Source organism: Vulpes vulpes, chromosome 16 (genome assembly GCF_048418805.1).
Source record: "Vulpes vulpes isolate BD-2025 chromosome 16, VulVul3, whole genome shotgun sequence".
Taxonomy (NCBI): Eukaryota; Metazoa; Chordata; class Mammalia; order Carnivora; family Canidae; genus Vulpes; species Vulpes vulpes.
In genome coordinates, this window is record NC_132795.1 from 50,180,357 (window position 1) to 50,196,818 (window position 16,462).

At 54.1% G+C, this 16,462-nt stretch overlaps 2 protein-coding genes across 10 annotated transcripts in view; one reads left to right on the forward strand and one right to left on the reverse strand.

Moving 5' to 3' along the window:
- The first annotated feature begins 3,127 nt into the window (after positions 1 to 3,127).
- CDPF1 (cysteine rich DPF motif domain containing 1) lies at positions 3,128 to 8,284 on the forward strand. Of its 2 annotated transcripts, none has more exons than XM_072742330.1 (3): positions 3,128 to 3,713; positions 4,735 to 4,850; positions 6,975 to 8,284. In XM_072742330.1, the coding sequence occupies exons 1-3, from the start codon at positions 3,577 to 3,579 to the stop codon at positions 7,382 to 7,384; spliced, it is 663 nt and encodes a 220-aa protein (XP_072598431.1). In that variant the 5' UTR covers positions 3,128 to 3,576; the 3' UTR covers positions 7,385 to 8,284. The 2 variants fall into 2 exon arrangements, with proteins under 2 accessions (XP_072598431.1, XP_025875571.1); XM_026019786.2 differs by having other exon boundaries at positions 3,142 to 3,713; positions 4,735 to 4,846.
- A 213-nt stretch (positions 8,285 to 8,497) lies between these two features.
- The window catches only part of PPARA (peroxisome proliferator activated receptor alpha), a 72,472-nt gene continuing 64,507 nt past the window's right edge, over positions 8,498 to 16,462 (reverse strand). For all 8 annotated transcript variants that reach the window (XM_072742327.1, XM_072742329.1, XM_072742323.1 and 5 more), the window contains one exon: positions 8,498 to 15,495. In XM_072742327.1, coding sequence (XP_072598428.1) covers positions 15,248 to 15,495 — 248 coding nt within the window. In that variant the 3' untranslated portion in view covers positions 8,498 to 15,247. The remainder of the gene's footprint in view (positions 15,496 to 16,462) is intronic.

Consider the following 16,462-nt stretch of genomic DNA (forward strand, 5'->3'; position numbering starts at 1 on the left):
TTTGTTTGTTTTAAAGATTTTATTTATTGATGAGAGACACAGAGACATAGGCAGAGGGAGAAGCAGACTCCCTGTGGGGAGCCTGATGTGAGACTTGATCCCAGGACACTGGGATCACGCCCTGAGCTGAAGGCAGACTCTCAACCACTGAGCCACCCACGTGTCCCACATTTTGGTGTTTTTTAAAAAAAATTTAGGCCAGTTTTAGGCTCACATCAAACTTGGGCAGAAGCTACAGAAATTTTCCATAGACCCCTGACCCCCACTCAGGCACAGCCCCCTCCCCCATCATCAGCCTCCCCCAGGTGGCTCATTTGTTACAACTGGTGAATCTACATGGTTGACTTGAGGGCTCACTCTATGTCCCACGTTCTATGAATTTGGACAAATGTATAATGATATGTATCCACCATCATAGTGGCATGCAGAGTAGTTTCACTGTCCTGATAGTCCTCATCATCCCACCTATTCATCCCTCCCCTCTAACATGGGGCAAACATTGATTTTTTTTTTTTTTTTTTTTTTTACTGTCTCCCGTTTTGCCTTTCCCAGAATGTCACATAGTGAGAATTGTATAACAGGTAAGCTTTTCAGACTGGCTGCTTTCACTTAAGAATATGCATTTAAGTTTCCTTCATGGCTCGGTAGCTCCTCTCTTTTTAGTTTCGAGTAAGATTCCATTGCCTGGATGGATCAGTTTACTTATCCATTTGCCCACTGAAGGACATCTTGGTTGCTTCCAAGTTTTGGCAATTATGAATAAAGCTGCGATGATGGCACACCTGGGTGGCTCAGCCAGTAAAGCATCTGCCTTTGGCTCAGGTCATGATCCTGGGATCTTCTGGGATCGAGCCCCACAACAGGCTTCTTGCTCAGCAAAGAGTTTGCTTCTCCCCTCTCCCCCTGCCATTCCACCCGCTTGTTCTCTCTAATAATATTTAATGTCCAGTGTCAAGGAGCCTCTTCTTTTTTTTAAGGCTCCTTGGGGGGAGCCTGATGTGGGACTCAATCCCATGACCTTGGGATCACCACCTGAGCCAAAGGCAGATGCTCAACAAATAAGCCACCCAGGTGCCCCCAAATAAAGAAATCCTAAAAAAAAAGCTTAAAAGAACATCCACATGCAGGTTTTTGTGTGAACATAAGTTCTAACTCCTTTGGATGAATACCAAGGGGTGCAATTGCTGGATTATATGGTGAGAATATGTTTAGTTCTGTAATAAAATGCCAAGCCATCTTCCAAAACAGCTGTACCATTTTGTATTCCCGCCAGCCATGAAGGAGAGTTCCTGTTGCTTCACATCCTCCTCAGCAGTTGCTGTTGGCAGCATTTGGATTTTGGCCATTCTAATAGGTATGGAGTGGTAGCTCATTATTTTAATCCACATTTCCCTGATGACATAGGATGTGGAGCATCTTTTTATATGCTTATTTGTCACCTGTATATTTTCTTTGGTGAGATGTCTGTTCAGGTCTTTGGCTGATTTTTAAATCAGGTTGGTTGTTTTGAGTTTTAAGAGTCATTCGTACATTTTGGAAAATAGCCCTTTACCATATACATCCCCCCCATTCTGTGGCTTGTCTTTTCGTTGTCTTGATATAGCACTTATTTTACACCCAGTTTCTCTTTTTTAAAAAGATTATCATATTTTTATTCTTCTTGACAAGTGGTTTATTGTATTTCCCACGATTCATCTGTAAATATTTAGTTTCTTTTAGCAAACCATTTTTTGAGACATTTTGAGATATTTTTAATCCTTTTGGATTTTTTTTTCTTCTACTAAAAACTGTGGAGGAGCTCAAATTCAAAATTAATTTTGTTTTCTGCCAAAGACCGTGATTATTTGCTCTTTGAATATTTTGCTTAGCTTTTCTAACTTGTCTAGCCTACCGGCTTTAAAAGTATTCATGAGACCACAGTCATGTATCTGAGAAGTTGAAGGTCATATATGAAAAGCTTGGCGGGGCCGGGGGGAGCGGGGATCCCTGGGTGGCTCAGCGGTTTAGTGCTGCCTTGGCCCAGGGCCTGATCCTGGGGTCCCGGATCTAGTCCCAGGTCGGGCTCCCTGCATGGAGCCTGCTTCTCCCTCCTCCTGTGTCTCTGCCTCTCTCTTTCTCTCTCTCTATGTCTATCATAAATAAATCTTAAAAAAAAAAAAGAAAAGGAAAGGAAAGAAAAGAAAAGCTTCGGGCTCAGCGGTTTAGCTCCGGCATGACCCTGGAGACCCGGGATGGAGTCCCACATCGGGCTCCCTGGATGGAGCCTGCCTCTCTCTCTCTCTGTGTCTCATGAAATAAATAAAATCTTAAAAAAAAAAATGCTTCGTCCAGTTGGTCCATCTTTGGGCAGACCCATAAAAAACCAATTTCAACAGTACATGTAATCTTGGAATCAATCCAAAGAATGCTATTGCTGTTATGTACCCAGAGCTCATATCTGCAAGTTAAAAAGTCTAGAGCGCTTGCTAAAATCCCCAGGTCCAAGTCCAGGTCCAGGTCCAGGTCCAGGTCCAGGATTAGTTGTTATTCCCAGGATTACTAAAATGCCTCAGATACTCCTGATTTCTCAGTTCCCCAAGGGAGGAAGCCCCACACCGCAGGCCTGCTGGCTTCCGAGGCTGCGCAGGGCTTCGCGGGTGCAGGGGGGCCTGGGGGGGCCTGGAGGCGAGCAGGGGAGGCTGGGGCAGGGACACCCCGGGGCCAGCGCAGGGCGGGGCTCGGCAGGGCAGCTCCCCGCCGGCGTCTGCGGGGGTCGCGGGGAAGGGCCGGGCCGCCCGGGGTGGACGCGGCCGCTCCCGCCGGTCCCGATGGGGTGCGGGGCACACGGAGCCGGCGAGCTGGGACCAGGGCGCGCCAGCCCCGGCGCGGGGACAGCAGGCCCTGCGGAGCCCCGAGCAGCCACTACAGCGACACCCAGTCCCGCGCTGCGGCCGGAGGAAGACCCGCCCCTCTCCCAGCCCTGGGCCGCCGGGGGCGGGGCCGCCGGGGGGCGGGGCCGGGGCTGCGCACGCGCCGTGGGGCGGCGCCGGCGGGAGGCGGGTCGCGCATGCGCCGTGGGCCGAGGGCCGCGTGGTGCGCACCTGCTGGCCGGGATTGGGCGGCGGAGGCTTTGGGGGCCGGCGCGCGGGGCCCCGGGGGCGGACCCGGACGTGCGCAGGCGGCGGGGCGGCTGAGGCGGGCAGGACTGCGCGGGTGAAACAGCGGCGGCGGGAGGCGGCCGGGGCGCGGCCCCCGAAGCCCGAGGGGAGGGAGAAGGCAACACGGCCGGGGGCCCGGGGCCTGACCCGCCGGACAGCGGCTGGAAGCCCCGTGGGGACGTGGGGGAGCCCTCGGCCGTTGCCCCCGCCCTGTGTGCGCGTCCTGGGCATGGACGCCTGGGTCGGGGTGCCGGCTGGAGTGTTTTGGGGAGCCCCCTAGGTTTGAAGCCAGCAGCCAGCCTTGTGTTGAAGCTTGTCCTGCTGGCTCTGCACCTGTGCATCAGGGGTCCTTGTCCGTAGGGGGTGCCCTGGGTCTTGGGGGTCAGAAGCAAGCAGTGGGAGGCCTGGAGACTGCGCAGCGCTTGGTTCTCAGGGGGCCATGCCCTGTGTCTTGGGCTTGCAGATGGAGGGCGAGGCCGGGCGCCGGCCCCTGGGCGTGTTTAAGTGCCAGCTCTGTGCCCTGACAGCGCCGTACAGCTACGTGGGGCAGAAGCCCCCTGACACCCACTCTGTCGTGTGAGTACACCTGGCTCCTTGGGCTGCTGGCCCAGGAGGCCCCAGGCTGGCGGTCCCTGAGTCTGACACCTGGGTGGTGCTTTATTAGGCCCTGGACGCTGCAGGGGGGGGCCTGCGGAGGCAGAGGGCAAGGCCCTCGCCCCTTTCTCCCCTTCCTCCCCACTCCACCCGGAGCCCAACACCTGCTCCCGCTGTGTAGAAGCACTGTCCCTGAGGCAGTGAAAGGCCCCGTGGCACCCCCTTCCTTTGGGGCTGAGCCTTGTTGCCATTCCTCCTGGTTCCCGTGGACGTACTTTCTGGAAAGCCTGTCCACCCCCTTGCGCGGGTGGAAGTCAGTCCGAAGGACCAGCTTCTTGTAAATTTGCCCAGAGCCGACCTTGAGTAGAGCCAGTGGGTCCTGGGATTTGAATCATGACCTTTAACTTGTCCTTCATCAAATGCCGTGTCGTGAGGAAGCTGACCAGTACGTTGCTCACCCAGTGTGTTACTCAGTGGGGCAGGTGGCAGGGGCCAGGGCTTTCTCCTGGGTGGGTTCCTCTGCTGACCAGGAACCTGGGCTGTCGTCACAGAATCCCGTTGGTCTCCTTTGATGTGCAGGGTGAGGCCAGGACCTGACACGGTGTTGGGCGCCCTGGTTCTCCCTGTGTGGTGGGAGTGGGTGGCTTGAGAGTAGGTGTCCGCATGCTAGGAGTGTAGGGATGAGCCCTGTGCCCCGTGCGCCCGTCCCAGCGGGGCAGGTAGGGGGGTGGGGCCTTGCCTTGCACTGACCTGACTTTTGGTGGGTGAGGAGTGGTTCTCCCAACGCAGCTGTCAGAGCCGAGAGCAGCTCCGATTTCCATTCCAACCTGCTCCCCGATTGCTTGCTCTTTTGTTACTACTCGGTGGCACAGGGGGACCAGCCCCTCCTGTGAGCCCACCCAGGCATGCAGGCCCTGGGGAGGTCCATTCCATGCTACTGCCAAGCTTCAGGCAACGGAGGTTCAGGCCGTTCTGACCTCTGGCGTCACTTACCATCCTGCAGCCTCCTGGAGGAGAGTTACATCATGAAGGACCCATTCACCCCAGACAAGGACAGATTCCTGGTCCTCGGCTCTCGATGCAGTTTATGCAGCCAGCTGGTGTGCGTGAGCCCGGTGGGTAAGCTGTGTGGGCCGGGGCTGCCTCCCCTCCCTCCCTTCCTCTGGCTGGGACCCTGCACAGGGTCGTGGGAAAGGTGACATGTGAGCCTTTCCCAAGGATGGCTTAAGTATCAGCCCCTTCTTGCCTCGGTGATCATAGGAGCCCCCCAAGTCACATGGCGGGGGGCAACTGGTCCACCTGGTTATGGGTAGGACCTGCAGAGGTGAGGAGACAGGCAGAGGGGTGAGCTGGGGTCAGTCGGAGGGTCTCCGTGTTGGCTGTGGAGTGGGTGTGGACAGTTTGGGCCCTCCCCACCGTGCCTGTGGCCACTGGCTGCTCTCTGTGGGACGGTGACCTTCTTCCTACTTGTTCTCGGAGGGACCTTCCCCAGGAAGGAACTGTGCTTTCTCGAGCATTCATTGTGGGCAAGGCCCTGTGCTTGGGGCCTGGTGCACCAGTGCAGGATCCTTTATTCCTGCCCTGAACGTAGCTGTGCAAACCAGTGTTGGCCCCATATCATAGGTGAGGACTCGGAGGTTCAGGGAGGCTGAGTAGGCCCAGGCCACCAGGGGAGTGAGCCTACTGTTGGAAACCCCAGGGATGGGCGGTGGTGTGGCCGTGTGGCTGAGCAGCGTGGTCGCTGTAACCCCAGTGACCCAGCGGTACAGTAGTCCCTGGGCACTCTGCGAGGGGGCAAGGTGCAGGCAAGGCTGCTGTCACAGGCCAGGTTTAAACATCAGCCTCTGTCCCTGAAGGGGCAGAGTGACAAGATTGGGCAGGGTGGGAGGAAGCCTCAGCAAGGCAGAGGCCTGGGTGTTCAAGGACATGGGCGGCTGATGGGTGGCCGGGAGGACTCAGCGGGAGAGAAGCAGCTGGGAAATAAGACTGCAAAGGGAAGCTGGGCCAGGGAGGGGGAGAAGCCTTGAATGCCACACTTACACTTTTGGGCTGTACTTGGTGAGCAGAGGAGAGGGTGCTCCAGGTGGTATCCAAGGTATCCAGCATTGTTGGTTGAAGTGCTTGGTTGGTGGCAAGTGAGTCCCCTCTCTTACATGGGAACAGATCTCTTCTGAGCACCTTTGCAGGAAGGACAGCCTTGTCTTAGCTGAGGCACACTCTGAGCTGCAGGAACCCAGAGCCCCCAAAATACAGTGGCCTGATGATAACAAACAGTTTTCCCTTACTTTTTGTACACGTGAGAATCTAGAGCAGGAGGTGCCGCCTGGAAAGGCACTGCTGCCATTCTCAGCACACAGCATCCTCTGAGGCCGTGGAGGCTGCTGCAGCTCCCACCATCACACCTGTGCTCCTGCCAGCAGGAAGAGACGGGGAGCACATGCCCATCCATTCAAAGGGCCTGCCCGGGAGGTGGCACAGAGCTGCCAGCGACACAGACCCAGCCATGTGGCCACACCCAGTTGCAGAAGGGGCTGGGAAAGTAGTCTGTGGACCGGGCCCTGGACAGTGGGTCTCAGGGGTTGAGTGGCAGAGGATGGGCACAAGGGAGTGTGGCCTCCATTGCACAGATCCAACCTCCCGCCCAAACCAGCCACCTGCCTTTGGCCTTTATGGTGTGTGTGGCTGCCCCCAGCCTGGTGGTCGCTGAACCCTTGCCCACTGCTGATAACCAGGGAGGGGATGTCGGGTCTCTGACTCTCTAGGTCTGGGCTCTGCTGCTGCTATGCATTGTTATCACTTCACCCGTGATGGAGCCGGGCAGTCCCCAGAGCCCTTCCATGCCATCCTGGCCCTTCCACCCTGGTCGACCTGGGCCTGCTCTCTGACACCTTCACCAGTCTCACTGGGTGATGCTCACCTGCTCAGAACCCCCGACGCCCCACTGCCTGTGGGGTCTGATGGAGGTCGGCTCTCTGTTCCCCGGCAGCCCTCTGTGATCTTTCCTCTTAGGTGATGACCATTCTTGGAGGTGACTGGCCAGGCCCTGGGCCCTGCTGTCCCCTGTGCCGTTCTGGCCCTGGCTGCCCCATCCTGGCCACCCCCTGCCCAGCTGACACCCCCCCTCCCCCCCCCCGCCGCACTCCCCACCGGCTCCTGTACATGGCCAAGGGCTGGCCTCGGAGAAGCCTGCACTGCGCTCCCCGCTCTGGTACTTAGCCCGCATCCTTCCCCGGCCTCTTTCAGGAATGCAGTTTATTCTACTCCAAGAGATTTTGCCTCCCCTGTGTCCGGGAGAACATGGACGCCTTCCCTCAGGAAATCCGGCAAGACTTGGAGAAAAGGAAAGCTCCATCGAAGAGGCCTGCCAGCCAGCCTGGCTCTCGGACTTGAGTGCGGCCAGGTGCGGGGGTGGCAGCGGCACCTCTCATGGAGCCCCTGGGCCGCCAGGCCTCTGCACCCGCGGCAGGGATGGGGCTGTACGGGAGCTGTCGTGGCAGCCTCATCCCGGGGCAGGCAGGAGCAGCGTCTGCAGAGAGCAGGGGCCCAGCCTGCAGCAGGAAGGGGCCCGGGAGGTGGGCAGAGAAGGCTGTCGGGGGGCAGGCCTCGCGCATCCAAGAGCCCCCTCGATGCCGAGACCACAGGGCGGGAACTGACGAAGGGCTAGACACTGGCACCGAGGGAAGCCGAGGCTGGGCCATCTGGGCCTTCCACCCCCCTCCCCGGACCTGGACCTCTAGGCCGCCCCTCCAGGTCACCCCCTGGCTTCTGTGTACCCGAGGCCAGGCCTGGAGGGCCCTGTGCAGATTCATCAGATCCAGGAATTGCCTCTGGTGACGTGCTGCTCCCCTTGGCCCTGAGGACACAGGAGTGAAGGGACAAAGCCCACTGTTCTGGTCCAGTGTGGGGAGGACCTCTGGTCGCGCTGGGGGTCGTGCCACCCGTGCTGACACGGAGGCAGGAGGGCTGGAGTGAGGACGTGTGCCTTCCCCATCCCGGGGAGTGGTGTCTAAGCAGTGAAGACGTCACTCAGTGGGATGGTTCACAGGGAGGTGACCTGCGGGAAGGTGCCTGAGGGGTGTGGGCAGCTGCACATGGCGATTAGGGGGCCTGGGGCTGGTGGAATTTTACTTCACACCTTCATGATACCTGGATAATGTTTTAAATCTTGACCATGTGTTAGATTCATAATTAAAAACCCAAAGAACCAGTTAATGTTTTGAAACATTTGCAAGACAGATGTTCCCCCTTGGCACTCGGACCTGGTGTGCGTGGCTGGGGGTTGGGCGTTGCCACTTGCAGCCTCCTCCGTTTCCGGTTTCCCTGGGCTCTGGCCCCGGCCCCAGGCCCAATCCCATTCCCAGGCACAGGGATGCTTTCCCCCGCCCTCCTGCAGGGCCTTGGAACTTGAGCTGCTCGCTTGCCCCTCTCCATGGGAGACTCAGCACTGGCCCTGGGGCACTCCTCCCCCACGGGCACCCCTCCCAGGGGGCTCCCGCGGCCCCCACCTCGGCAGTGGGTAAGGAGAGAACGAATAAAGAGCTTTTATCAGCCAATCTGCGCACTGGGTTTTATTTCCAGACGCTTCCCCTGCATCACTGCAGGCAAATGGCTGTCATCCTGCGGCCACACAGTCCCAGGTCCATGCCGTGCCTTTGCCTAGAGGCGAAGACCCCTGCGGGCAGGGCCAAGCTGGGCTGAGGGCAGACGCTGCTGCTGGGGATTTTCACTACACATTTGCCTCCCAGCATCACTCAGAACTCACCGACTGATTTTAAAAAATAGTTTTATTTTTTAAAACCATTAAGGCAACACTGTACCCTGAAATTAACTCCTTACATTCATCAGTCTTACAGCAGGACATTCCAGACACGTACATTCCCATCAACTCAGGACTTGGATCAACAGGTGTGATCAGTTCAACCTCCTAGCAGGAAACAGAATAAGACCAAAGGTTTCTTGAAATTAAAGTCCTAGTCCTCTAATTGCTCGGAATCGCTATTGGTTAACGTGACTCTGGACGTTGCATTTGCTCTTCTGAGCCCACCCCTGCTCCCTGAGGCTCCAGAGGCCCCCCCAAGACCCCAATCCCGACTGAGACACCAGAACCCGCCCTAAAGGATCTCTCTGGAGCTGCCCCCGTTTAGCATGAAGACGAGGGGTCTGTCATCTGAGTATAAGGCACCTAAGTGGTAATGAGGGACACACCAAGATCTTGCCTTGGAAACCTACACCCGTTGGATGTTCCGACATGTGTTGGCCAAATGCCCTCCCCCTTGGCCTTGGGGACCCCGGGGGTGGCACACGGGGACCCCAAGAACACATTCCGCCAGGATACTACGAACGAGCCGTGGGAACCTGGCGGGCCTGTGGTTTCCGTTGTGTGCTTCTGGGGGGGGGTGGGGGTGGCGGGGGGTGCCATCCAGGGGCTGCAGAGAACCCGACGTGCAAATACCATCAGAAGGTTTTGGATTGCCCGAGTTCTTTGGTAATAACCCACAGGTGACAATTCCCTGAAACGCAGACGGCGGCTCACCACCCGGGAAGAGTTTGGGTCTTCAGGACGCTGCACGAGCACTGCATGACTTCAGACCCGGGGCTCTGGCCTCCTGGCTTTGAGGGAGTGCGGGGGACGGTGCAACAGGCTTGCTTGTGCTTCCCGCGTGTGACGCCTGATGAAGGGGACAGATTTACACAGGGAAATAAATTCTCCATGGCTCGAGAGAAATGAAAAGCCATGTCTGTGTGCATGTGTGCCTGTGTGCACACACGTGTGCCACTGCACGTCGGCTGTTCTAGCCCAGCGTCCTTCGTGTTTCCAGTAGGTTCCAAGAGCCAGGCTACTAAGACTATATGTCAACTGATTTCAAAATAACCCAAACCTTTGTTATTAGATGCGTGATTATAAGTTAGTAAAATATTTATACTAAAATTTTTCTTGAACTTGAATCACAGTATTTAAGATACAGCGATCAACATGGTTCTTTTCACCGCAGTGTAGGAAAATGACACTCAAATACAAATACTGTGATCTTACTGAGAAGGGTACTGAGTGGTATTCACGTATTGTGAGGTACATTTTGTTTGTTTTTAAGAAAAAAAGGAACAGACCGTCTGTGCTTTTTAAAAGATGGTTCTCCAAAAGTGAATGATTTCTTACTTTGGAAGGATTGATCACTCACTGGTCTCCAGGGCTTGAAGCTTGACCCCCCCTCCTTGCCTTGCACGGGCCATGCTGAGGCCGGAGGACCCCCTTGGGGCCAGGAATCCTCACATCCAAGCTCACGGGGAGGGCAGGTCTGCACATGAGTCTGCTGGATGCTGCGGTTCGTCGAATCAGCCAAGTTCAGAGGCTGAGTGTGGGGAGAAGGGGGAGGGGGGAGGAGGCTAGTACATTCCCTTCTCTGGAGAAGCACTTGGGGACGTTCTTCACATTTGACTCGAATTAGCAAACATTTTAAATGAAAAAAACCTGATCCAAAGTCTTAACCCTATCTCTGATGTGTTAAAAAAAAAAAAAAGAAAGAAGAAAGAAAGAAAGAAACAAAAAGAAAAAAGAAAAAACAGTTTCTTAGTTTTTTTTTTTTAAATGCAATTAGTGCATTGAACAGCTACAGGCCATTAGAGTCCTTGACGTTCTCCACTCCTTCCATCAAGATGTGACCCCGAACATGGATGCAGTTTGGTCTGTTCCATTTGGCAAAGAACTCCAAAAGGATGTGGCTGTTTGAGCTTCAGCTGGGCCGCACTGTGTGGTCACCTCCCCAACCCCCGGTTTCCGAGAGGTGGGGTTGTCATCGGTGACACCCGTCTTGTCCGTGTCTCAGACTGAAATGTCGAGAAGCAGATGGCGAGCTGAGAGCCCCCTGCAGGCCCTAGGAGGCGGCCCGGGTAACGCACGCTGGCTTCCAGCCTGTCCCTCACTGTCCTAATGCGTGGGCCACTCCTGCTGCTCTTAGGGGCCTCAGCCCCCTCCGCGGAGACTGAAGACACCCCCTGCACGCCACAAAACCAGCAAAATGGATGGAATTCCGTAATTCGTTTAATGCGTGATGATTCACTGTCTTTTTTTTTTTCCCTTATAAAACTTCCAATACCACCTCTAGTTTGCATTGTTGTTTCCAGAGAAATGTAGTGGATCTCCTATATCCTGAGTCAGATGGAAAGTCACTGCCATTCTTCTTATTCTGGCGGATTTTACAGGCTGTGGGGGTAAAGGATCATTTCCCTGAATTCTATTAAAATGGCACCTAAATATATAACTATATATATCCCAGCAAAACCGTCGACCTCCACCTTCAGAGCCTGGCAAGAATCCTTCATCCCAGGGGAACCCTATAAATCAGCTTGGACCAGGAGTTAAGAGAAGCTGGGCCACTTTCACAGGAGCAGCAAGTACAGAGAGCCTGGCTTTGGAGCCGCCCAGTGCCTGGCAGCGCCAACGCCATAAAGACTTTATATGTGGGGAAAATCCAGGAAGCCCTCAGCTGATGGCAGCGGTCTCAGTTTGTGACTTCCATGGACAGCAGAATGTCCTCGCCATCCTGAGTGGACGCCGCTGCCGAGAACTTCAAAGGAAGGCTCTAAGCAAGGGAGCCTTCCGGGGACACCTGCGGTGGGGGGTTGACGGACACCTTCACCCTCTTGACACATGAGTTTGCAAGACATTCCAGAGACAAGTGTGGCCGCCGGGTCAAGACAAAAAACTCTCCATCCTGTGTCCAGCGGTTAGGTATCAAATGTGCTTGGTGCCACTGGGGTTTGAAGAAGGGGGGGGCATGAGGCAGAAGTGCCTGGAGGCAGCATGGGGGCACAGGTGCATCTACTGGTAGGGAGCCCTTGGAAGAGTCACGGCCCGGCCACGTGTGCCCGGAGGCATCTCCTTCCAGCCTCTTCTGGCTGGGGTCCCTCTACGAACAGGCTTAGGGAGCCAGCTGAAGGGCAGGGGAGGCCCTCCACACGTGGGTCACTGCAGGCGGTGGCCGCTCCACTTCTCCGAGACCTCGGTCATGCTGGAACGCAACTCCCACAACATGCGTTATCTTTGAGGCTCCCTTGAAACAACGAAAGTGCCTCTAAGAAGTCCTACGGCCTTCCACTAGTCGGCGTGTAACCAGGCAAAGGTGTGTAGCTTCTGAATCTTAACCATAAACGATCGGACCGGAGACGCTCCAAAAGGACCCTGAGTGTTCCACGCACCTTAATTTTAGCTGTGCCTTTCGATGTATCTTACTGAGGTAGCTGTTACGCTGGAGATTTGGGGAAACAGTAGTTGCAAAATTATTAGCCTGCTTATCATCATACATTGAACAAAGGAGTTTACTTGTGCCTGGAGCTTCTGCTTGGATCCTAGGATGCTGCCTTGTCTCCGGAACCACCGCACGATCCTGGAGGCCGCTCGTTTCCTCGGAGCTTCACGCAGCCCAGTGTAGGAAATGCATCCGCAATGCAGAGAGAGACGTTCTCGCTCTTAAAAGGAAGAGAGTCCCTCTGAAAGAGGGGCAGCCCTCCCATGGGTACCCGAAGGCACCGTGCACTGGATTCTCCTCCTGGACCTCACATTCTTACTGACACAGGTACACCTACTCCTTAGGTGCTTTAGAGGCATCTCATCCACGAGTGACAGGAAGGCCACGGGGGAAGCTGAGAGCAAGGCGGGAAGAGAGGAGCAGGTGACTGGCACTGCGGTGATACCCAAAGTGCTCCTGCCTCCCGCTCGCACTGACGCAGTTGCGAGCATCCTGGTTTTGTCGATGCTGGGCTTCACCAAAGTGGCCACCGGCATGGGCAGCCCTCAGGGTGGCAGAGGCAAAATTCCGAGTGTGGGACACCCGACTGGAAAGGCCCAGGAGGAGGAGGGGAGGAGGAGGAGGAGGGACGCTGAGGGATGGGGAGGGAGAGGGCCCGCCGGCTCCCTGGATTTGTCCTTGTCAGCCCTTGCAGGCAAAGGCTGTTGGTAATTTTGGAGTCTCGCAGGCGTTTGGCACTTGGTGGCTACAAACAGGGACTTGTTGGAAGAGCATCAAGGTGGTGACAGGGGGGGCTGCCGCATGTGCTGAGTTCCCCAGCAAAGGAGGGGCTCCATGCTCCGGTCTGAGGCTTCTCGAACCTGTTCTGCTGTATCTACTGCACTCTATGCTGACGTCTACTGAAACCCAACGGGCAAGAGGGGCGCTTTAACGGGTCCCTCCTGGAAATGCTATGGAATTTTCAACTGGTGAATAGTTCGTCCATATCTGACTGTCGGTGGCCTGAGAAATCTTTGTTTATGTGGCCCAGATATTCTGTGTGGCAAACAGTGACTATTATTTAAAATGAACGGGAATCTGTGATTTTTGTACTTATCCATAAAAGTGAACCAACTCAAGTGACTTTCGAGCTGAGGTCTCTGCAGCCTCCCTCGTGGCCTCACCAGGAACCTGGCCGGGAGCCTCACTGGGCCCCAGGAGAGCCAAATGCTCACTAACACTCGGAATGCAGAACCTGGGCCTTCCGCAGTCTGGCTGTCCCCGCAGAATGCATGAAATAAGGAGCTTTTAAAAATAAGTTTTATGAAAACAGAGACAGAGTGAGTCTGGAGCCTGGGTTTCGAGGGTCACCTTCTGAGGCCACATCCGTGAATGGCATCTGTCTGGGGCCATGTGAGGAGAGACAGGCCAGTGGTGGCATGGACGGGACACAGACCTGGTGCAGGTCGAGCCATGGCCCTCCAGGCTCACCAGCCCAGGAGGTGGAGAAGAACACTGACACACGTGTGCCCTCCCTCTGACCTTGGATGACCTCTTGACTCCTGTTGTTCACGTGTGGAAATACTTCTGTTTGCTTCCAACAGATCCTCTGACTGGATCATGCAACAAAGAATGAAAACTACCAGTAAGGTTTAATTTTGAAAATGATGTGCCTGTGGTCACGTTCGCCTTTCCGAGGTGAAGGCCCACTGTTTTACCGTTCTCTGTCCCGTTGCATTTCCATGACGCGGATCTTGGGAACTTTATCGATTTCAACCCTAATCATTCTTCAAGAGCAAATCACAGCAACATTAGAGAGTCAAGTTTTCTAGAGACGGAGGGGGCAGTGCCCTGTGGGGTCAGGTCCTAAGAGCTGCTGCGAGGCAGGGGGTCAGAGGCAGGTGGCCTGGGACCCCCACCCCCACGCTTCAGGGACCCCAGTCAGCCCGGCCTGGAGGGTGGGGCTGCTGCACCTCCTCTGACAGGACATGTACCTACCATGGTGGACAGAAAGAGTCTGGACGATCATCACCATCAGCACTGCTTTTGTAACCAGACCCAGGTTAAGAAATGATCTTTAAGGCTGAAGCAAATATTTCAGATGTTGGGAAAACCACCTTCCACACGTAATTGGAAAACTGTCACATGAAGGGACTCTATGCCTGCCCTTCTCATTCTCCACATGGTCCCCCTGCCCCCGGGTCCACACTATAAAGGCCCGTGTGCCACATCTTTTACACTCCCAGGAGCAGCTACCACCACCGAGGGTTAAAAAAATAAAGCTGCATATTTTAAAAAGCAACACAGGAAAAGACCAAGGAGCTGCCTTGACACATGGGGCCCAAAGACACGTTGGCAACCAACCTGTCGGTTTGCCCCCCACCCCCCAAGAAAACACTATCATGGCCCCCAAACAACCTGACTCGGTTGGTTCATATTTGATAGGAGACAGAGGTCAGAGGGTCAGAGAGCTGACATAGTCTCCGTTTGTCTTGCTCCTGCTGACCACGGGACTACAGACACCAGCTGGAGAAAACAAGCAGAGCATCAAGTCTGGGGGGGGAGTCTTGAGACTCAGTTTTCTGGGATCTTCTAGACAAACCTAGAAATAGGCCCTCCTGCCTATTAAGTCACAACCCCCAACACAGTGAAAACCGACCGACTGTTGCATTTGGATAGCTTATCAAATAATCCTTGGAAATTTCAAATCCTCTGATTAAGAAACAGCATGTTGTCTTTCTTCAAATTCAGGAAACAGAATTAAAGTCTCCCCAATAAATATTTTGCTGCATTTAAAAAATAACCTAACCTTTGGATTCATCTAGATTTACAGGATTATAAAAGTTAAAAAGTGCTGATTAGTTTCCAAAACGATACAAAGGAGCGCAAGAGTCAACAGGTGGCAGAAAGAGAAGACAGACCACGTATTTCAAGGTCACCAGTTAATTCAAGGCTACACGGCTAATGTGATATAAAGAAATCTGCATGGATTAACATCAAGTGAGTTAAAATCAGACCGCTGGGCATCATTCCCCTTAATTTTCCAAGAACTGCCTATCAGCTACCTGTCACCGGCGTTTCAACACTTGGCACGCTCTTACAAGTACTGGTGTGAAAAAGAAAGAAATGTGGTCTAGGGTTCTGGTTACCTAGGACTCATCCGTCCCATTCTCTAAGGTGAAAATGGTGGAATTTGTGCAAAGCAGGCATTGCTCCCAGTTTTCATTTGTAGTGCTGTCGACTTTAAAAGTCCTCGAAGAGCTGCTTGTCGTGCGGTTCGCTCTCAAGCCGTCAGTACATGTCCCTGTAGATTTCTTGCAGCAGGGGGTGCAGGGCTGCGTCCGACTCCGTCTTTTTGATGACCTGCACCAGCTGTGCGTGCTCGGTGACCAGCTGCCGGAGGTCTGCCATTTTTTGAAGGAGTTTTGGGAAGAGAAAGATGTTGTCCGGGTGGTTGGTCTGCAGGTGAAGTTTGAGCACGTGCACAATGCCCTCCTGCATTTTTTCAATGTGTCCCACGTTTAGAAGGCCGGGGCGATCTATTCTCAAAAGAAAGAAGAGACGGTTGTGATAAACCTCCCACGGACACCTCCTAACTGTTTATGGGTTTGGGAGACCAAACATTCTTACTCTTACACTGCCTTCCGATAACGTCGACTCGGCGGGAAGACAGACCTCGATTCTTCCAAAGTCACTGGGCCTTATGCGCAGACAGGACAAATACTCGATCCTAAGTATTTTTGTACTCCCTTAAGTCGACCAGCTACCCTACATCATGGCCCTTTCATTTTGGATTTCCCTGATGACCACCGATTAGGGGAAAAAACCCAAAACATAGGAGTAATCAGACATTCTGATGACGATTAAAACAACCAGTTTTGTATAATATGAAATGAAATACATCTTGAATCAAAACTAGATATTGGGTTTTAAGTTCTCCACCACTGTTTTAAGGATTGTGTTAGACTGGGTTTTGTGGTAAAAAGCACTCGTTAGGGGAACGGATGCTAGGAATCTTCCAATATGAATCTGCTGCATAGACAGTGGAGTGAGATGTGAGTGGTAGATGCTACCTCGATGGGGTGCTGACGAGCCCCAGGAATGCCTGAGATCTGGTGCAGGCAGTTCAACGTGTACACCACACGCCATCCCCGGGGCAGTTCAACCGCAGGCACCAGACCTCCTGGGACAGAGGAATGCACACGTCCTGAGCACACGGGTCTTTGGTCTAGAATATTCCCTGTCCCCACCGCCGTCCAATAGGCAGTGCTCTCTTTAAGGCCCCACCCCTTACTAGGGTTGTTAAAAGTGCTGCTAAGGATGTGGATTTTTTCATTGCTTTTTCTGGGGTTGTAAAATGAATATAATTACTAACTTTTTAAACAGAGAGATTGAAAAAAACCAGAAAGTGAATTCCCCTCGTAAGGTTTAAGGTATACCACACCAGACACTTTTCTATACATAGGATTGATATATGATTTTTTTTTTTTGAGAGAGAGAGAGAGA